Source organism: Podarcis filfolensis, assembly GCF_964270895.1.
Source record: "Podarcis filfolensis genome assembly, chromosome: W".
NCBI classification, from domain to species: Eukaryota; Metazoa; Chordata; class Lepidosauria; order Squamata; family Lacertidae; genus Podarcis; species Podarcis filfolensis.
The window spans coordinates 22,811,781-22,834,004 of record NC_139619.1 but is presented as its reverse complement, the minus strand read 5'-3'; the positions used below and the strand labels follow the sequence as shown (position 1 = coordinate 22,834,004).

The 22,224-nt window shown below is 46.0% G+C and overlaps 1 protein-coding gene and 1 long non-coding RNA gene across 2 annotated transcripts; one reads left to right on the top strand and one right to left on the bottom strand.

Annotated features, from left to right (window-relative positions):
• Positions 1-1,273: 1,273 nt before the first annotated feature.
• LOC310753842 (uncharacterized protein) lies at positions 1,274-2,937 on the bottom strand. Its single transcript, XM_083595202.1, has 2 exons — positions 2,681-2,937; positions 1,274-2,650 (listed from the first exon to the last, which is right to left on the bottom strand). Exon 2 carries the CDS (start codon positions 2,592-2,594, stop codon positions 1,560-1,562), a length of 1,035 nt encoding a protein of 344 aa, XP_083451328.1. The 5' UTR covers positions 2,595-2,650; positions 2,681-2,937; the 3' UTR covers positions 1,274-1,559.
• An 18,487-nt stretch (positions 2,938-21,424) lies between these two features.
• Positions 21,425-21,910, top strand: LOC310753808. The gene is made up of 3 exons (XR_014543465.1): positions 21,425-21,514; positions 21,646-21,683; positions 21,839-21,910. It is a non-coding gene; the product is annotated as an uncharacterized lncRNA (long non-coding RNA).
• The last annotated feature ends 314 nt before the right edge of the window (positions 21,911-22,224 follow it).

Here is a 22,224-nt window from a genome sequence, read left to right as displayed (position 1 = left end):
AGCCTAACTTTATGGAGTCCAGTCGTTCCTAGTCTTGGGTAAAATCCTCCTCTGCCAGTCCAATGAAATTGTCTCTACTCCGTCCTTGTCCAGGTCTCTGATATCTTCCATCTCGGATCATTCCCCGTCCCCGTCCCTGGTTTCTTGGGCCGGAGCCTGGGCCTGGGCCTGGGCGTACTTCTTCCAACCTCAGGGGTTCAGGACACTCCCGCTTCCAATGACCCTCCTTCTTGCAATTTGCACATTGATTCCTTCCCAGTGGTGGATTCCTTCCCCGCCCTCTCCCTCCATTTAAAGGGCGGTAGTCTTGCTTCACTGCTGTGGCTAGCATTACCATCTTTTTCCTTCTGCCACTTCTTCTTCTCTTGTTTCTCAGCCTCATCCCTATTCCGATAATTTCGGCGTGCAATGGCCATAATTTGGCTCATCAGCATCCCTTCCCATCCTTCTGATTTCTGAATTTTCTTACGAATGTCAGAAGCGCACTGGGCCACAAATGTAGCAGTAATCATTCTGCTGTTTTCAGGGGCTTCAGGGTCAAAAGGAGTCCATATACGATAGGCTTCCTGCAGCCTCTCTAAAAAGTCTCCCGGACTCTCATTTGGTTTCTGTTCTACTTCTGAGACTTTAGACATATTAGTGGGCTTCTGGCATGCCCTGCGGATACCTTGCACAAGCGTCTGGCGGTAGGTGGTAAGCCTGGCCAGGTGAATTGCATTGTTTGGATCCCAATTAGGATCTTCCAAGGGAAAGTTGTCCTAGAGATGACGGTCAATATTAAAAATATTTCCCACTCTGGCCTGCTCACGCAAATATATCTGTGCCTTTTCAATTATGTCTCTTCTTTCCTCAGTGGTGAACAGAGTATTCAGGAGCTGACGGCAATCTGTCCAAGTAGGACTATGAGTATTTACTATTGAAGTCACCAAGTCCATCATAGCCTGAGGTTTTTCTGCGAAAGAATTGTTTTCCAATTCATCAGATCCGTAGTTGTGAATGGAATGTACAGTGGTGCCCCACAAGACGAACGCCTCGCAAGACGAAAAACCCGCTAGACGAAAGGGTTTTCCGTTTTGGAGGCGCTTCGCAAAACGAATTTCCCTATGGGCTTCCTTCGCAAGACGAAAGCCCATAGGGAAATCTCCAGGACAGCGGGGAAGCGCAGCGCGTCTTCCCCACTGTCCTCGGACCTCCTCCGAAGGCTGGCGGTGGGGCGGAGAGACCTCCTCCCGCCGCCAGCCTTTGGAAGGCTGCTCCGAAGGCTGGCGGTGGGGCGGAGAGACCTTCTCCCCGCGCCAGCCTTCGGATGGCTGTCCTGAAGACTTGCGGTGGGAGGAGGGTTTTCCTTCCCACCGCCAACATTCAGAATGCTGTTCTGAATGTTGGCGGTGGGGAGGAAAAACCCTCCTCCCACCGCAAGCCCCGGGAACAGAGGAGAAGCGCTGCGCACCTTCCCCTCTGTTCCCGTACCTGTCCTGAAGGCTTGCGGTGGGGAGAAAAGCCCTTTTCCGCACCGCCAGCCTGGCAAGCGGTCTCCATAGGAACGCATTAATTGATTTTCAATGCATTCCTATGGGAAACTGTGCTTCGCAAGACGAAAAACTCGCAAGAAGAAAAAACTTGCGGAACGAATTAATTTCGTATTGCGAGGCACCACTGTACTGGAGGGTCGAAGTTCGAGGTGGCCGTGGTCCGGGTTGCCCGTTAACCAGCACAGGCTCCTCAAGTGCATCAAATACTCTTCTAAGAAGGGCTACTACGTGACCTTTCTCTTCGCTTTGCTCTAGGGGCCTCAAATCATAGGGGATGGTATCTGTCCCAAGGCGTTCTTTTAGCAGCTTTATACGCCTGGCTGTATTGCTTGCTGACCGATCAAGGTCTCCCTGTAACTTCTGTAATAGTTCTCTAGGATTTGGATGTACAGGGGTTTGGGGTGGGCAATTGGTTGTTCCACTAAAGGAGACTGTAGATGGAGTTCTACTGGGACTCACAGGTGGAATAACCACTTCTGCTTGGGCTTTATTATAGGACTCCAAGGCCTCCTGAAGATATTTATCATAATCTATCAAGGAATCAAGTTCTGCGACTACAGATTCATTATTCGTTCCACTTTCTTGCCTTGGGGTTACAACTGGTGGAGTGTTTGGATTAGGCTCCCCTCGACGTGGAGCATAGGGTGGAGGTGGAAGCACCTCTTCCTCTGGTCCCTCAAAAATGGGTTTGAGTTTATTTGGCAAGATTCCTTTCCTAGCTTCAGCTTTTACAGCCAATAATTTGCATCGTTGGACTTTGCATTCCCTTATCCATGGAGGATTATTATTTAATGTGCTCAGCCAAGAATCTATATATGAAAATTGTTCTGGGCACCCTCCAGTTTCTTTGGTGATGTTACACCAAAGTTTGCTTGCTAAATTTATATCAAAATTTCTCTGAGGCGGCCATCCAGTATTTTGTTTTGGCCAGTCTAATTCACATAACGTTCTCAAGCGCTCTGGCGTCATTTTGACTCCATATGCTTCTGAGAAGGCTTTCTTAAAATTATTTAACATACATTCAAGAGGTGTATTTTCCCCCTTTGAACCCCCAACTCCCATTGTATGGCCCTGTGAAGCATCCACTCAGTCACTCACACACTCGCTTCGTGGGGTTCCTTGCCCAGTGAAGTCGCCTTACTGGGAACCGAAGTAGTACCCACTCCACACTCAGGTCAGCTACAGATTGTACTTTCTCACACATACAATGCGCTGGATACTTCACCACACTCTACCTCCCAACCTTTCCCTTTTCCTCCACCAGACCACCATCTGATGTACCCAACCACCTAGCGTACTCAGTTCCCCCTTACTGAGACGCAGAAGTTTGATCAAGACTTCTCTTCCTCCCAATTAATTGGAGGGCCTCAAATCCCTTTGTGCACTAACCCTTAGCTGGTTCCCTGTTTATTTCTCTGGTTCCCCGTCCCCGGTCCGTCGCCGTGAGTGAGCAGGGTATCAGACAGACGAGACTTCTGCGTTCGCCTGGAAAAATGTTCCAGGGCGCGCTGGGTAAGCAGTTAGTGGTCCTCCCTCTTGTACCCTGCCCGCTAAGGCGAAGGGGCTGCGTTCCAGCAGACCACTTATCCGAGTCACAGAGGCACCATAAAATGTAGCACCCTGCTTGTGGTTAACGCTTAGCTGGAATGAAATATTCAACGCAGCAATAGAGAAATTAAAATAATTTATTTGTCAGACAAATAAATGAGAGACACAGTGGTATATGGTTACCAAAGCTCTGCCCACTCCAGCCCTGATGGCCAGCACTTATATTTCCTCAGCCCAGCCCCCTTGCTCCTCCTTTGGCTGCCTCTGTCCAATCAGCCTGGTTGAAATTCCTATTGGCTGTTTGCTAGAACCAATCATAAAAGATACACCCATTTCCTATTGCCTTTTATGGGAGACAAAGAGCTATATTTCCTTCTATCTATAAATGGCAAATAAGTAGTCATATATCTTACATTTGCCTCTACAAGGCACCTTAATTAACATTTCACCTTTTGCCCTATTGGCCTATTCACTGCAAAACAGATGGCTAAAACAGATGGTGCATGGTTTTTTTAATTTTTATCTTAAAGAGATCTTGGGTTCACCTTCTCACACACCATCTATGAAATAAGAATCTAACATAAGAATCTAACATTTCTTACTTTCTAAATCCTTTGCATAATTACATTTAAGCCAATATATTTCATACATTAACATATATAGATTTTTAGAAGCAAAGGCCTTTTCAAAGTAAAAAGGAACTTAGTAAAAGCTAAGTTCTCTAAGTTCTCTAAGTTCTCTGAAGCTTCAAAGCAGCTTCAGAGAGAAGCCTCTTTCCCTAGCCAGCTGCTGTTTCTATAAGCTCTTGCCCTTTTAACCTTATGAAAATGTGGCTCAAGTTTAATGGGAGGCATAATAATTCTTACTATTTACCAACTCTTAATTGTGTGGGGTTTTTTTTGTTGTTGTTTTTTTTGCAGCTTGATTGTATTCTGTAATTTGTATGGTCAGTGTGACCTTTTGCTCCCAGCCTGTAATTTCCTTTTACAACCCTGAAATACTGCTATGGATCAGTGGGGCCCTTGAACAGGAAGATAAACAGCTGCCAGAGTATTCAGCCACCTGCTTTATGCCTGGCATGAGAGATACAAACATTTGCAAATATATTTTTTAAGCTCATTTTAAATTACAGATCTTGATCAGATGCCTCATAATACAGATCTTGATCAGATGCCTCACTTCCACTCAGAAATGTGGGGGCTGGGGGTCCTTCGCTGCATTCAGCTTCAGCTTCTGTAGCTGTGCATCCGCTTCCTGTGTGCTGTTCATGCCCTTTGTTTGCCTTGACTGAGTCATCCCAGGTTCTGGTCCTCCCACCTGCCCTTTCACAGGGCCACTGAACCGTGTGCATTTCCCTGCCATCTGCCCAGATACTGTTCAGCCAATGGGCTGTTTCTTTCTCTTCTCAGGGCCTGTGCCATTAACACCCTTGGTTGTCTTTTGCTCTTGCCTTCCTCCTCTGATCTCAGGGAGAAGACAGCTTCCTAGAAAAGGTAACAGTTGGTTTGCTATCTTCTAGATGTTCTTGTAGCGGGCTCAAATCAGGTACAGGCAACGCCCCGTTTACACGGGGGTTGCGTTCCGAGGTACCGTGCGTTTAAATGAAATTGTGTATATTGGGGACAGCATTGGAAAAGCCTGCAAACACCCTCTAAACTTCCGGAAACCCTTTTGAAAGGCCTTTTGAAAACCAGCAGCACTTGCCAGCCTCCCTGCAAAACTCCTTGCTCCAACTCTCCACAGGCCTGAAAGGTCGGTGCCAAAGCTCCTGGGAGGGAGTCGAGATGCTGTTTCCATGCCGCTTTGCTGCTTTTGTGCTCTTGGGGGGGGACATTTTTGCCCCTTCAAGTGCCCCTTCCAGCTTTGCGGCAGTGTGCATGTGCCTCGAAGGCACGTAAATGGAGTTGCCCTTGTCAACGATCAGCAGCTGCTCCATGCAGTGGCAGCTGGTCCCTTAGGGCAAACCAGGCACTACCCCACCAACCTGACTTTCCTCTCAGGCAACCCGCACCTGCCTGCCTTCTGACTCAAATCCAGTCCAGGTGGTGGCTCTAGCTCTCTGCTTTGGTCTCTTCCCTAGTCTCAACGTGGCCCTTGTAGAACTCGGCAGAGGAGAACGGAGACGAAACCAGAATTTGCCATCACTGCTTGTCACTGATTTTGCACTGCTTGACTCTGGGTCCGCTTGTGATTGGCAGCACGGGAGGCGGAAAGCCCAGTCCCATGATGCAGGCACCAGCCCCCTCTGGCCCCAAGAGCCAGTTTTCTCCTTGTCTCTGTGCTCAGCAACTGCTGCACAGGCTATGCCACTCTGGCTTACTCTTACCACCTGAGCACTGGCATTTGGGAAGCGGTAGTGGCTGCTTTGGGGTGGCTCAGGGAAATGTCACTCCTCTCGAAATCAGATATACTTGGGTGTATTATCCTAGCCACAAGGAGACAGTGGTGACTGTCAATTTGGACAGCTGTAGACATTTAGAACCATGGAGGATATGTTTATCAGTGGCTATTTCTTGCCACTATTATCATAAACCACATGCTTTTGATTACCAGTTTCTGGGGAACATGATGGACAGAGTGCTCTTGTCCCCGTGTCCCTATGGACTCCCAAGGGCATGTGGTTGGCCATTGTGGGAACAAAATGCTGATGTAACCCAGCTAGGCTCCTGTGTTCTTTAGCATGCACCAGCTACTCTTGCACTAAGACTCTGATACAGTACGTGTCATTCCCCACACCAATACTCACTCACTCTCTCTCTCTCAAGACAGGGGCGGGGAGTATTGGCGGCGGGGGAGGGGGGATGAACTGGGTCCTAATCAACAGCTGCCCTGGGGATGAGGGGATCAAATTCTCCATCCTTGCCAACTCCTTTTAGTGATGGGCTGCTTGCCATTGCTGTGCTCCTAAAGCTCTCTTGCTCCCCCTCCTCTCTTTCTCTTTCTCTTGAATGTGGTAGCTTGAGATAGAACTAACCACCCTGAACATTTCTGGAGAGGAAGATGGGAAGGAGGCCGGAGGCATTGTTCACCAGCTGCTGTGTGCTGCATTGCCCATGCAAAGTCGTGGGCTGGGGCTCCAGGTGTTGCTCAGTTTCTACCACTGCCTCTGCAGCGTGCTCTAGACAAGGGGTGGTGAACATGTGACCCCATCATCTCATCATGCTGGCTGGGGCTGCAGCCCATCCACCTATGAAGGCCCATCCATGTTCTGTTGCTGTTTTTGTTACTTATTTCCTGCCCTTCACCCTAAGGTCCCAGGGCAGGTTCCAACAATTTAAATAAAATGTTAGCCAAACTGAAGCACGTGAACATAAGCAGGTACTCGCTTGGTGTTAAATAAGGATCAGGCAGACTCAGCAATGGAGAATAAGAAGGTGAAGTTTATTGCCAGGCAATAAGGACCCAGTTTGGAATCTCTTCCAAAAGGAACTAGGACCCCGATTGACAGAAATCCAGAGGTCTTTATACCTGAGCAGATCACAGCAAATCATAGATCATGAGACAACCATGAGGCAGTCACGATATTCCCAGTGAAAATTAGCCAATTAGCAAGCTTCTTGCCATGCTACCAGCTCCTGGTCAAGCACTGGTCAAGCACGGAGTTCTAGTTCTGCTTTCCGATGCTTGCAGTGACGCTCTGTCTAACCTCTCCCCTAGTTATGACAGGACAGGGAGCTTGGAGATTTTGTGGTTTTGCTCTTCCTGTTCTGTGGATTAATTTAGCCTGTATCTGAGGGGATTTTGTACCAGAATCTCTGATTCACGTCTTCCCCTTGTCCAGGGTACATGGATGTTTGTAGGGGAAAGGTCGGCTCCTAATTTTGCTGTTTCAAGCAGTATGCAATTAGCTAAGGCACAGCTTCCCTTTGATTCAAAATGGATTATAAAATACTGTAAGCCCTGATTATGTGTGAGCATATATGAATATATTGATTACTGATAACTGATTATATGGATAGCATAGGGGTAGCCCTTCTTCCTTGCCTCAAAACCTCATGTCCACAGCTGCATATTCAGTAAGCTTTTGGGTGAACTGCACATCCGGAGTGGGAGGATTGCTAGCTGCATATTAATAGGGGGAGGGGGAGCTTGGATTTGGGGTGCAAGCAATTTGTTTTTAGTTTCCCCACTTGAGATGCTTGCTGTGGCTAGGGCCGGGTGATATGTCAATATAGATATATTTTCAAATCAGCTTGAAGTCTAGATAGTGAGACTGGTTTCATAATTTCTGACCTGGCAATATATTGCGAATCATGATGTGTGTGTGTACTATGCAAAAAACACAATGTGGGGGAAAACTGTGAAGCCAGACAATGCTTCTCGAGATTCCTGCAGCCCCTGTGGACTCTGCCGGTTCAGCTTTTCCCTGCCCTCCTGCAGGGGGCAGCAAAAATCACAATGCGGGGAAAACCGTGAAGCCAGCCAATGCCTCTACATAGCTCCATCTTATTTCAGACATCGTGATATATTAGTGTATTGCAATGTTTAGCTAGTGATATATCACCGTGTTGAAAGCCAGCTATCGCCCAGCCCTAGTTGTGGCCTCAGAGGGCAAGACTTGTCCACCCAGCTGGAGCAAGGAAAGAATGCATACAGGCACACATTCTGTCACGCTCTCATGCCAGTCCCGCTTGTCATTGGAACTCCAGGAGAAGCAGTTTCTGGATATCGTACCCCAGGATGGTGATGACTCCACTGAGCGGCCAAGGAAATCTGGCTTTTGGTGGACCACCTCTTCAAGAATGCCTGCCACCAGGTGAGCTGAGGGGGACTGTACCATTGAAAGGATGGGTGTGGGCTGGAATCCAGTACCAGTTTTGGGGTGTGCAGGTTCCAAACGTCCCAATTGATTTATATCTTAGCTACCGACTCACTCTTACAAGCTCCTGCTGTGAGTATAGTGGCACCTTGGTGGAGCGGCAGCGGGTGGGACATCCAGCATATACTATTCCTTAGAGCAGCTCAGAAGAACCCAAGTGTTCCCAACCATTGTCTGTCTATCCCTAGCAAAGCGGCTCTCTGAGACTCGCCACTAGAAGAAGCGGGGAATGATTTCACTCTCCCATTGCCCCAAATCAGGAGAAGGGTAGTAGGAATGCTACTGTGGAAAGCAGGCGGGATACAATTCTCAGCCCTTGTGCCAACTCTCTTGGTAATGGGCTTCTCTCCATTGTGGCATTCCTCGACCTCACATTATGCACCCCAGGGCTGGATTGTTCTTCATGCTATCCAGGATGTACCTCATCCCTTCCGAACGCATGGGTGATACTCTGCTTCAGGAGGACCTCTTCCAGACCCCGGGCACGCAGGACGAGCTGCAGGAGATAACTGAGTGCCTGGACACCAGCATTCCCCAGACGATCCGTATCCTCTTTGGGGGGCATTGTTGGGGAGCAGGGCTGCTTGGTGGTATTCTTTCACTCTTGGCTGGAGTGGACCTCACTTTTATATACCAGGTGGCTTAGGTTCCTAGGCCAGCCCATCCTTAAGGCTCTGAGACACAGCAAAATGAAATGCCCACAGTCAAGTCCAGTCATGCATCCAAACAGCTTAACAGCTTTAACCCCCATTTGAAAACATCAGCCTGGCTAGATAGAGCAGAGGTGGGGAACCTTGACAGGCCCGCAGGCCCCACATCTAGCATCATACGTGGTGTCAGGTGTGGAGACAGGTAAAGACATGGCTGCAAAGGAGCTTCAAGGGTGCGTTCAATTGTTCTTTGGCAAGCAGGGTTTGTTGACCGCACTTTTGGAGTTGACCACTAGTATTTGTTGTTTGGATTGAAACCATGCCTGCAGAAGGACATTTCCTCGGCAGATCAGCTTTGCAGGCAGCTTCGTCAAAAGGGGAGGTGTGGGATAATTACAGTGGGATGGCTCAGCTGGTAGAGCATGACACTCTTAATCTCAGGGCTGCGGGTTCAAGGTCCACCTTGCGCCAAAAGGGGGAACTTGCAAGCTGGGCCCAGATGTATAAGGACCAAGCTTCTTGCTTTGGACCAGCCTGGGAAGGAGGCAGGCTGCAGGTAACAGGACAGAACACTTCCCTTGCCAGGCTGTCAATAGCTGGCAATGACCACTCAGTGGCCGAAGCTCTGCTCATCTTCCTGGAGGCAGTGCCAGAACCAGTCCTTTGCTATGAACTGTATCAGCGCTGCCTTGAGTGCTCACATGACAGCCACCTCTGTCGCCAGGTCGGCCCCAGAGCCCCATCTCTTCCTGGCTGGTCTGTGGTGTGTACAGAAGCATAGAATCAGAAGGGATTTCCAAAGTCATCTAGTCCAAATGTTGCCGCGAGTAACAGGAAATCCACTACAACATCCCTGAAAGCCAGTAAACCAGGACACTGGCAGGAGGGCTAGTCTGGTCTGGGAAGCCTTGTTAACTGCAGAGGTTGCTGATGTCTCCTTTGATAACCATCCCTCTCGGTTGTGGAGGGGGGTGGGGTGCGCACATGTTGCCTTTTTGCTTTCTGACCAGGACTTGTAACAATAGCCCACCTGTTTCAGTGAACCTCGCTTGAATTTCCAACCCAGGAAGCGGCCATATACTGGGCCATCTAGCTCAGTATTGTCGAAATTGACAAGCAGTGGCTCTCCAGGATTTCAGACAAGGGATGTTCCCTACCCTCCTGGGAGATGCTGGGGGTGGAGCCTGAGACTTTCTGCATGAAAAGCAGGTGGTTTACTGCAGAGCTATGGCCCTTCCCCCAAGATATCTCAGTTGGTAGAGCATAAGACTCTTCATCTCAGTGTCCTGAGTTCGAGCCCCACCTTAGGCATTGCAGGGGGTTCGATTAGTTAACCCTCGTGGTCCCTTCCGACTCTACAGTTGTATTATTCCCCAAAGTTCCCAGCAGAGTTCTAGTCCAGTTACCATTTTAAACATACTTTTTTTATGCCAGGTCTAAACCTGCAAACATAACAAGTACACCGTGCTAGTGATCCATGCCCCTCCTCTAGCAAAGCTCTGCACTGAAACTCCAAACCACCCCTCCCTGTCTTGCAGATGATCTGCCAGTTGCCGCGGTCGCACCAGAACGTGTTCTGCTTCGTGGTGGCTTTCCTGCGGGAGCTGCTGAAATACTCTGAGAGCAACAACGTCAGTGGCAACATGCTAGGTAAGGCCTGCCTGTCCTGGCTGGGAGCTGGCCTTCCTCCTGCTCCTGCCTCCTCTCATGCAAATGTTTTCGCTTCCCTGCAGCCACCCTCTTCGCCAGCCTCCTGCTACGGCCTCTGCCCAACGTTTTGCCGAGTGCCATCGGCTTCCTCCTGGGCTTCCTGCTGGGGGCGGATGACTATGAAAGGTGCCAAGCGTGACTGGAGACAAAGTTGGGAGAGAAGAGGCAAGGCCCAGCCTCTGTTCTCTGGTGCCTGCCCTTCCCCTTGTGCCATCTTGCCATGTGCCAGCTCCCTTCCCTGTGCTTCACCCTTTCCACCTTTTCCTCTTGACTCCTGACACGGTTGCACACTTGGCTTTCCACATGGTTCCAGGGCATTGGCAGCAGGTTCAGGGTGCTTGGGGAGGGACCCTGTTGGAGGACAGTCATTCCCCTGCCCATCCTACTACCACCACTGCTGCTCTCAGTCCCTGTGCAGTAGTCCACGCTCTCCCCTTCTGCTGCAGCTGAGCATGTGCTACTCTTGGTGGGTATTAGGCATAAGGATTCCTGGCCTGTCCTGGGATTGCAAGACCTCTTTCTCTGTCCCCCCAGCCTTGATGCTCATCAAGATGGGGCAGGGCAGCCACTGTGGCCCACGTACGCCTTAGCCTGCTCTCTATAGTTCAGCTATCTGTTTTGTTTTGTTTTTAAATATTTATTCGAGTTTTCAATTTTATACAGACAAAAAATAAAAAGAAAAAAAATATTAAAAACAAATCAATTTCAATATCAATTTTCAATAACATGTTTCTTTGACTTCCTCATACCTCCCCTTCTTGTTTTCTAGTTCAAATTGATTATCCAGCAAATCCTAATCTCTTAACATTCCTTTTAACTAACACCTTATTTTCCAATCAACTTTTTAAATTTTATAACTTAAACAATATTTATCCCAGTTCTTTTTATCATAACAGCTAGAGACCACATAAATTCAATCCAGCATCTTTCAAAGTTCATTAATTTTGCAATATTTCTGTAAATAGTCCTTAAATTTCTTCCAATCTTTTTCTGCCGACTCTTCTCCCTGGTCGCGGATTCTGCTGGTCATTTCTGCCAGTCCCATACAGTCAATCAACTTCATCTGCCATTCTTCCAGAGTGGGTAGATCTTGCGTCTTCCAGTGCTTTGCTATAAGTATTCTTGCTGCCGTTGTAGCATACATAAAAAAAGTTCTGTCCTTCTTTGGCACCAAATGGCCGACTATGCCTCTGGTTTCTTCAGGAAGGTATACTTAAATACCTTTTTCATTTCATTATAAATCATTTCCCAGAAAGCCTTAATCTTTGGGCACGTCCACCAAAGGTGAAAGAATGTACCTTCAACCTCCTTACATTTCCAACATTTATTATCAGGCAAATGATATATTTTTGCAAGCTTGACTGGTGTCATGTACCACCTGTATATCATTTTCATAATATTCTCTCTTAGGGCATTACATGCCGTAAATTTCATACCGGTGGTCCATAACTGTTCCCAGTCAGCAAACATAATGTTATGTCCAACATCTTGTGCCCATTTAATCATAGCTGACTTAACCGTTTCATCCTGTGTATTCCATTTCAGCAGCAAGTTATACATTTTTGACATGATCTTAGTTTTAGGTTCTAGCACTTCTGTTTCTAATTTAGATTTTTCCACTTGGAAGCCAATTTTCTTGTCCAAATTGTAAGCCTCCATTATCTGAAAATAATGAAGCCAATCTCGCACTTTGTTTTTTAGTTTCTCAAAGCTCTGCAATTTCAGTCTGTCTCCTTCTTGTTCCAAAATTTCCCAATATTTCGGCCATTTGGCCTCCATATTGAGCTTTTTCTGGGCTTTCGCTTCCATTGGTGACAACCACCTTGGGGTCTTATTTTCCAATAAATCCTTGTATCTGATCCAAACATTATACAAAGATCTCCTAACAATATGATTTTTAAATGCTTTATGTGCTTTAACCTTGTCATACCACAAATATGCATGCCATCCAAAAACGTTGTTAAAACCTTCTAAATCCAAAATGTCTGTGTTTTCAAGAAGCAGCCAGTCTTTCAACCAGCAGAATGCTGCTGATTCATAGTAAAGTTTGAAGTCTGGCAGGGCAAATCCACCCCTTTATTTTACATCAGTTAAAATCTTATATTTTATCCTGGGCTTCTTGCCCTGCCAGACAAATTTAGAAATGTCTTTCTGCCACTTCTTAAAACAATCCATCTTGTCCACAATTTGCAATGTTTGAAACAAAAACAACATTTTAGGCAATACATTCATCTTTATAGCTGCAATTCGACCCATCAAGGAAAGCTTCAAATTTGACCATATTTCAAGATCTTTTTTCACTTCTAACCAGCATTTCTCATAGTTATTTTTAAATAAATTCCCATTTTTAGCTGTCATATTAATTCCCAGATATTTCACTTTCTTCACCACAGTCAAACCTGTTTCATTCTGAAATTTCTCTTTTTCAAACAATGTTTTCTCTAAAACCTTAGTTTTGGACTTATTCAGTTTAAATCCTGCCACCTGACCAAATTCTTGAATTAATTCTAAAACTCTTTTGGTACTAGATTCTGGCTCCTGTAACGTCAAAACTAGGTCATCTGCAAATGCTCTCAATTTATACTGTTTGGCTCCGACCTGTATGCCTTTAACCAGCCGGTCCCTTCTAATCATATTCAGCAAAACCTCCAGGACCGATATAAAAAGTAAAGGGGAGATTGGGCACCCTTGTCGTGTCCCTTTTTCTATCTTAAATTGTTCCGTAACCACATTATTTACAATTAGTTTAGCCTTTTGTTCAGAGTATATTGCACTTATACCATTTTCAAAGCCTTGGCCTCCCCCCATACCCTGTAAGTTCTTTTTCATAAAACTCCAAGAAATGTTGTCAAAGGCTTTCTCCGCATCCACAAATATCAAAACAGCTTTAGTATTTATGTTCACATCTAACTTTTCCAAGATGTCAATTACATTCCTCAAGTTATCAGATATATGTCTTCCCGGTAGAAAGCCCGCTTGGTCCTTATGTATCTCTTCAATCAATACTCTTTTCAGTCTCTTGGCCAAAATATCAGCAAAAATTTTGTAATCCACATTTAATAAGGATATGAGACGGTAGTTTTTAAGTTGAGTCTTTTCAGTCTCTGTTTTCGGTATAAGTGTAATATAGGCTTCTTTCCACGATTCTGGTGCCCTTTTCCCTTCCAAAATCTCATTGCAGACTTCCTTCAGGGGTTGGATTAACCAGTCCTTCAAAGATCTGTAGTATCTGGAAGTCAACCCATCCGGTCCCGGAGATTTGCCCAATTGCATATTTAAAATGGCACCTTCTATCTCCTGGTCTGTTATTTTACAGTTCAACAGTATTTTACTTTCCTGTGAAATTTTTTGTAATCCATTTGTTTTCAAAAATCCATCAATGTCCCTTTCATTCTGTGGCCCTTGTGCATATAGTTGCTTGAAGTACTTCTGGAAACAGTTTCTAATCTCATTTGGATTGTTTATGTCTTTTCCTTCTACTTCCAGGTTTGTAATTGTGTTTAATTTTTGTCTTTTTTTCAGTTGCCAAGCCAGTAATTTCCCACATTTGTCCGCCGATTCAAATGTCTTCTGTCTCATTTGTTTAAATTTCCATTCTATTTCCTGATTCATCAATTCCATATATTGTGTTTGATAGATCTTTATTTCTCTAAGAATCTCTTGTGACTTCGGCTTGGCTCTTAATTTTTTCTCACCTTCTTTAATTTTCTCCAAAATTTTATCTTTTTTCTCATTTTGCCTTCTCTTTTTTAATGCATTCTGTTGTATCAGAAACCCTCTCATCACAGCTTTACTTGCATCCCAGATTACTCTTTTTTCCACATTTGTTGGCAAATTTAATTCAAAATAGTCTCGTAAAGTCTTTTGGGCCTTGTTGTATACTTCTTCATCTCTAAATAAGGTGTCATTCATCCTCCATCTGAAGGTGCCGGTTGTTGTTTGCTTCATCTCCATCTTTACAGCATTATGGTCAGAGCAAGTTTTAGGGCAGATCTCCACTTTTTTTATCTTTGGTGCCATTCCTCTAGTAATCCAAATTTGGTCAATTCTGGTCCATGTCATCTTGGCTTCAGAGAAAAATGTTCCCTCTCTCTCCAGAGGGTTCTTAGTTCTCCAAATATCAATCAAGTCCATGTTGTCAGTCATTTCGAAGAAGGTTTTTGGTAGTCTACCATCTTTGGTGACTACCTGTTTTTGCGCCTTGTCCATATTAGTAGATACAACTCCATTCATGTCCCCCATCAGGATTATATTGTAGTCCATAAAATCCATAAGAGTCTCATGCAACTTCTTGAAAAATTCCGACTTCCCCTCATTTGGTGCGTACACGCCTACTATCAAAAATTTCTCTCCTTGAAACTGAATTTCAATTGCCAAATACCTTCCTTGTTCATCTTTGAGGATAAATTTTGGTGAAAATTTCTCCTTTGCATATATCACCACTCCTCTCTTTTTGACTTTGTCAGATGAAATAAACTCTTGCCCTAATCTTTTATTGACAAGTATTTTCCTGTGTAACCTCGTTACATGTGTTTCCTGTAAACAAATCCAATCCAATTGTTCTTTTTTTAATATATGGAAAACACCTTTTCTCTTTCTAGGGGAATTCAGTCCATTACAATTAAAACTTAGAAGTTGCAGAGACATGATTAGTTAATTAATTTTCCCTCCCACTGCACCAAGTTGTTGTTCTTCTTCTGTCGGTAGCTTGTCTCTCCCTGAGCCGGGGCGTCCAGATAATAAATTTGCTATCTCCAAAAGTCTTTTTCCTGACACCGATGGGTCCTCATAGTTCAGCTATCTGTCCCCATTCTGCCAAGTAGAGTTCTAGGGTGTTCATTCTTCATGAAACACTAAGCACTGCCTAAAGGGACCAGGGAGGAGGAGGGGGCGCAGGCTGGGCAGCAGGAGGGGAGCTGAGGCAGTGGGTACAGCTGGGTTGGGTTGGGTTGGGCTCCCCACCCGACCCCAAGTTCTGCAACTTTGTCTTTCTGCTTTTCTGTCCTGGGTTCCTGTACTTGGTGCACACACACTCTTAATTTATTGGGAAACGGTTGTTTCAAAATGAAAGATCCGTTGTGCAGAGATTGTTCTGGTGTTTGGAGGGGAGCTACACTTGCCTTTGCTGGTTTCTCCACTGCTCTGAAGCTCAGCCAGACTTTCCAAATGTAGCCGCCTTGGGCCCTCGCAGCACACATGAGGGAGAGGCTGTGGAGAGGGGGTGCTGCATGGGGCATCAGGTCGTGCAGATACCATGGAATCTGACTTCGCTCTTCACAACAAGGCTTGCAGGTGCAGAAAGAGGGCTACATTGCTTCCCCAAGGTGTTTCTCAATTGCTCTCCTTCCTCATACTGCTTGCAGCTTGCAAGTTTCAGCCCAGCAGCAGCTGGCTGCGAATTATTGCATAGACTCTTGAGGGGAGGTCTGCCCTCCCCTCTCCCCATTAAGCTTTGTCTCCAGGGCTCAGTGGTAGGAGGGAGAACAGAGGAAGAAAAAGAACTGGGCTTCGCTTGAGGGGGTTATGAGAGCATATGTGCACCTGGTGCCAAGGGATAAGGCTGCAGAACTGAGCAGAGCACACTTAAGAGCAGGAGGAGCTGAGCCCTGCTCCCGCCACCCCCACCTTGGTGTCCCTTCCAACTCCACAATTCTATGATCCTGTGTCTTAAACACAAATCTTGAGGAATAGTGTGTATTTGTGTGTGTGTGTGTGGGTTTCTGTTTGAACTTTCCCAGCCTTTGCTTTATTCTGATTTGCGGTTGCGTCCCTACTCCCCACGTGTAGAATTGCTATACGTTTGGATTTTCCTGGACATTCAAGCGTTTCCCGCATGGACACTTGTTTCCAACGGCTAAATCCCGGCAATTCTGGGCGGATGGCAACCCTACCCACTTGTGCCAGATTGCCTGGCATACATTACAAGCATCTAGTCACATTCTGGGGCTAGCCGACCTGACGGGAAGAGTCCGCGACCAGAAGGAGGAGGAGTACGAGGAAGATTGGACAAAATTCAAAGATTATTTAGCTAAATATGTCAAGATAACCTAATTGGAAAAGCTTGCAAATACGAGATAGGCTTAGGATTTAAATATGTAAGGATAGGAATTAAGATGTTTCAAGCTAGATTAGAAAGAATGAAAGATGTGAAGTGATCAAGTTAATTTTTTTTTTTTTTTTGAGAAGATTGATTTTGGAAAACTGTTAAAATGAAATACAATGAAATTCAACCAGGGGGATTTGAGGAAGTCACTTAACAATGTTATCAAGATTGGTTTAATTGCAATTAGGATGTATGTATGTTTGTTTGTTTGTCTTAAATTTTTTTTTTGGAAAATTAATTTAAAAAACTGAAAAGAAAAACACCATAGATTATCCAGAATCCCAAGCAGCGACATTGTGAAACTTTCATAGGAATAAAAGATAGGAGGAAAGGAGGCACAATGTCAAGCAGGCAGCAGAATAAACCCGAGCACTGTGGGTCTAAAACCGGCCCCTGAATCTCTTGCTCCCCACTCTGCCCTTCTAACAATACCATTTTTTTGCTTGCTGGATGGCTGTGTGCAATGAGAGCTCAGTCACTGAGGAAGGGTGCTGGCCCAGTGGGAGAAGTATGTGCTTGGCATGCAGGCGATCCAGAAATCCATTCAAGAGCAAAATTCCAGTTCTCATGTTTTCTGTCGAAATGGCTAATTTAAAGGGGAATAGCATGGTGCCTTCCACAGAGTCAGACCAAGGAGAAATTCTGTAAGCAAAGGTAGCAGGCTTTGAAAAGCTTATGCAGATACACAAGGACACATTGCTAAAAGAAACAAAGGGATTTGGAGGGACCATGAGTGAACAGGTAGTACCAGAATGTACAGAATTGTACCTAGAAAAAGGTTACAACTGGATTACCTTTTTGTAAACAAAAGCAACTACAACCCCCAAAATAAAACTCGGAAGCAGCAGGACTCCTTAGAAACTCTTCAAAAAACAAAACACAAAACTGCATATCCCTACCTAGTCACCAAATGTGAGGGGAAACGTAAACCAGCATCTCACACTGCTTTAAATGATAGCCAGATTCTGCAATTTTTTTACCACACCAGAAGTAAAAGCACGGGGCATTAATAAGTTTTTGAAAAATCATGCACTTCATTTGTAGGCAAGGGAAAGCTTTCTGAAATGTACAAAATCTTACTAAGACACACAATCTGTTGAAATGACCAAGCAGCAGACGAGATTCGGGGACAGTGGTGTGCCGCCTGGGGAAATGTCCCTTTCCATTCACCTTAAGCAAAGATGTGGTGACCTTGTGCATCCATAAATAACTTTCAGAAATGTTTTTCATTACTTCCCAAAGCTTCTCAATGGGCTACCAAATGGCATTTCTTTCTATTTTGGATGAAACTGGGGAAGCAGCTTTAGAAGAAGGGGTTGCTGACATTCACTGGCCTGGAAAACACCTGATGCCAATATGATGGCATAGCGGTGTCCGCAAATTGTGGGTGTTGAATTGCTTGGGTGGCCTCTCTTGAGAAACGTTGCCAGAAAATGTATGAACCTGTTTGTGATAAAAAGTGATTCGTAAAGCTGCAAACAGCAGGTGTCCCAAGGTTAGGGAGAAAACATGGCAACGAAAGAGGGGGGAGATTATTTCAGGGTCAAGCTGGATGGGTTGTCAAGGAAACAGTGTCCTGCCCATCTTTGTGACATCTCGTGCTGCTTGTAGAAAAGACAGAAGCTACACATCCCCGTCGTGGGATAGTTGGGAGGAGTTGGCTGAGACAGAACTGGGACGGAGAAGCAAGCAAGCAAGCGAGGGACCAACAGGGGAGATAGGTGTAGACTTTGCTTTGCTTTGCTTTCACTTTATCATTTCATTTTCATTTGTATATTTTGTGCACATATTTTCCTGTATATTTTAGACAGAGAGGAGTAGCAATAGGGTTAGAGGCAAGGTTCAGAGTTAGTGTTGTGTGAGCATTTTAAAGCAGTTGAGTTTAAACAGGAGGGGATTTCACCTGAAGAGATGGCCATCATCGTGAATCTGTAAGTAGGATTTCTTCTGCTTCTTTTTTTTAATCTTCTGGGGCAAGGGCTTGGGGTCCCCCACACGGCCAGCATCCCCATGGAATTTAACCCCTTCCTGAACAGCTTAACTTCTCTTCCCACCCCCCTCCCTTTCCCCACCTTCCCATTCTCCCTCAAATCTCATTGCAGCTCAGCTGGTTAGAGGGAGCTGCAGATAGCACGAAGGTTGCAGGTTCGATTCCCATAAGGTACAGCGGCATATTCCTGCATTGCAGGGGGTTGGACTAGATGATCCCCAGGGTACCTTCCATGATCATTATTTTGGGATGCTTTTTATTACATTCATAGCCCACTTTTCATCCAAGCAGTTCAAGGTGGCATTGATGGCTTGCCTTTCCCCCCATTTCCCCCCTCACAACAAACCTGTTAGGCAGGCTAGGATGAGAGTGACTGGACCCAACATCAAACAGTGCACTTCATGACTGAGTGGGGATTTGCGCTCGGATCTCCCAGGTCCTCCTAGTCCAGAATTCTAGCCACTATACACCCCCCCCTCTCTCTACCCCTTCTCCGTTTCTCAACTCTTCAGCCATCAACTGCAACAGACAGGGGTTCTGTCAGTCTTCCTGTCAGTCACTCTGACTCTAAGAGAGTTTTCATTGCATTCTTTGGCTCATCTATGCCTTGATGCTTTGACGACCTTCCTAGCAGCCCCCTTCGCTCTCCAGGCAGGGCTGCTGTCCTGACAGCATTATGCTGAGGGCTCTTTTAAATGCTGGAAATGCTTCCCTTATCTTTCCTTTGCTGGGGGTGGGGGTGGGGGGAGTGTTGGAATCCCCCCCCCCATACATGAGATGCACCACTGTGTTCCTGTGGAGAGCCGTTTGGGGTCTGTGGGTGCATAAAAAAACAAAAAGAGCCCTATTGCGTGGCGAGTTCCCGCCCCCCCCCCCAAAGTGGGAATAAAGACACATGACACAATTATTTCAGGTTAATGGGCTAAATATGGCCACAACTTTATTGGTTACAGGTGATGAGTGGTATTGGCTTAGGCATTGGTCCTAACCGACTATCCGGCTTCAGCCCGTCCGCTTGAGGTCCGGGAAGGGTTAACCACCAGTAGGGGGAGTCCTGCTGATGCACATCAACTCGGAACCCCCCCCCCCGGGGGGTCACCGCTCAGGGGCGTGCCTTAGGCCCTCACCTCCATAGGCTTCGGACAGGGCCACGCCCCCCGGAATCCTTTATCGGACTACCCTTCAATATGTGGGGCAGGTGATGGCGCTTCCTCCCCTCTTCCATCTACAGAACAATACCAATACCAGTGCCTAACCGCCAATACCCAGAAAGTTGTGACGATTTGCTACGAGGTAGGCGGCGATAAATAGGGCTGGTCACGCTCCCTGAGCCAGCGACTGGCTGTCCAGGGGCTGACGCGGCCGGGGATTCCCTCAGTCGCCCACAACTCCACCTCCTTTGTAGGCGGAAGTGGCTTCGCTGGATCAGAAGAAAAGCCCATCTAGTCCAAACTCACAAGCAGTAGCCCACTCCTGCTGCTTCTCCTCTAGCTGTGGGCTTCAGAGGTAGAGTGCCTCTGTTCCTGGAAGCTCTATATTGCTATATTGAGTGATAGTAAGAGATGCTGTTGTTCTCCTCCAACAATTGGTGTAATCTGCTTCCCAGCCCTGCAGGCTACTTGTCCTTGTAGCATCGGCTGCCTGCAAATTTCAGCAACGGAGTAAACATGATGTGAAGAAGTTCCCACCAGCATTCTCAAATTAGTTGATTCAAAGCTCTCCCTCCATCTGCTTTCTCTCCAAGGCCACGATCGTCTTGGATAACTCCTTCCTGCTCCTTTCCTTGGTTTTTTTTTAAATAAATAAATAAACAAATGATTGAAGATTTCTTAGTTTACAAAAAAAACGTGCCTTGTCTCTTTTGTCAAGTTGTGTTTTCTACAGATCAGTTTCATTTGTTGTGAGACATTAGTGTTGCATGCAGTGTTGGGTTAGGAAGAACAGAGGGGGAAAGAGGGGGAGGGTGGGGTCGGGTGGCAATGCTTCTCTTCTACTTAGTGTACAGGGGAAACTCGAAAAATTAGAATATCGTGGAAAAGTTCATTTATTTCAGTAATTCAACTTAAAAGGTGAAACGTCAACTTAAAAGGTGAAAACCCCAAATTAACAATCTCAGAAAATTAGAATATGAAATGAAATCAGCAAAACAAGGATTGCAAATAGAGAATAGAGATTGACCTCTGAGAAGTAGACGTTTCACCTTTTAAGTTGAATTACTGAAATAAATGAACTTTTCCACGATATTCTAATTTCCCGAGTTTCCCCTGTATGTGTGGGGTTTTGTGTCAGCATCACTTGTGTGGGTTCACTTACTATTCCCTTGTTGCATTTCCTTGGTGGTGAGAGAGGTTGGGGGGTGACCTAGGGTGTGGTTGGTGGTCTTTGGTTGGCTGCAGGGAGATTTGTTTTTGTGTGTGAGTGGGCACCTAGGGTACAAATAACCAGAAACCTCATCAAACTATACCTCCACAACTACAACCCCTTGTGGCGACAAATCAACAAACACCCGAGGAGATGCAACAACACCAAATGCTCCTTTCCTTGTTGATACGATGTCCCGCAGCCGAAGTAGTGTGTGAAATGATATGGGTCTGCCTGCAACTGTTAGGCCACCCGTATTTGTATTATGGCTATGCTGCAAAGACTCCCTGTCTTCTCTTACACACACACACACCACATTTTGGTTGTAGGCTTCTGTCTCAGGTTTTGAAATGTGTTGGGGAGGGGGGTTTACTGGGTTGTTTTTCGCCTTTATTATGCATTTTGTTTTTTTATATTGCGATTTTTATGTTGTAACCAGTGCTTTTTTCTATTAAAAAAATGTTTGGGGTACTCTCATTTTGACTCAAGAAAATCACCATTTTATAGTTCAAATCGGGGAAAATAAATGCAGTACAGTAAATGGACAAAAGTGCAAAGATTCACCAAAAAAAGCACTGATTGTAACTGAGACCTGTGGGTATAGGGCGGTATAACAACATCATCAACAACAACAACAACAACAACAACAACAACAACAACAACAACAACAACAACAACAACAACAACAAGGTCTGCCCCTCTCCTTCTCTTCTAGGTTCAGGCGACTGAGGGACATGGCAGCCCGCAAGAAGAAGGGGACCCGCAAAGTCCCCAAGAAGTCCAGGGTTGCTGTGGGCCCACGTGAGCAAATGCTTCCTTTTCATTTTGGAGCGTAAGGAGGGGTGGCCTTAATGCTCTAATACTCAACTGTGGAAAATAAGTAGAAATGAACTAACCTGCCCCCATGTCCTTTCCTTCTTCTCTTGTTGCAGATGGTTCAGAGACTGGCAGGGTCTTGGCATCGCCTGTGGTTAGTATTTGAGAAAACAGCACAGTACATACGAAATCCCTCACCCCCCACCCCAGCCCCCATCCACCAGTGCTGTTTATACCCCCATTTTGGCGGTCTCAGATGCAGAGAAGCCCTCCTGCCATGAACTGACAGCCTGACTCTTGCCATTTCAGCAACTGGAGAAGGATGAGATGTTGCTCTGCTGCGTGCTGGCCACTTGCTCGGAGGCCCGCGCGAGAGAAAAGGACGGGTTGAGGTACTCCAAAAAGATGGCCGTCAAGGCAATTGCGGTGAGTGAGAGGTTGCATGAGGTATCTTTGGTGAAATTGACTGACAGCTTCGCTTGCCCATGGAGCCCACACGTTTCCCTGCGTGTCTCTGCTCCCTCCGGGCCCCCAGCTGCAATTAGCAGAGCTTAGCACAGCGACAGAAGCAGAGCCGATGATTGCCTTGCGTGCAGTAATAAATCAGGTCGACGCTCAGTTTCTTCCTTATCTTACAAAGAGCTTTAATCTCGTACAAATCAACAGATCATAAATCTCCCGGCGACAGCGCGCTC

What these genes read in the sequence shown, in the direction of transcription:
- LOC310753842 (XM_083595202.1), bottom strand. Translation starts at nt 2,594, where the DNA reads ATGGGAGTTGGGGGTTCAAAGGGGGAAAATACACCTCTTGAATGTATG.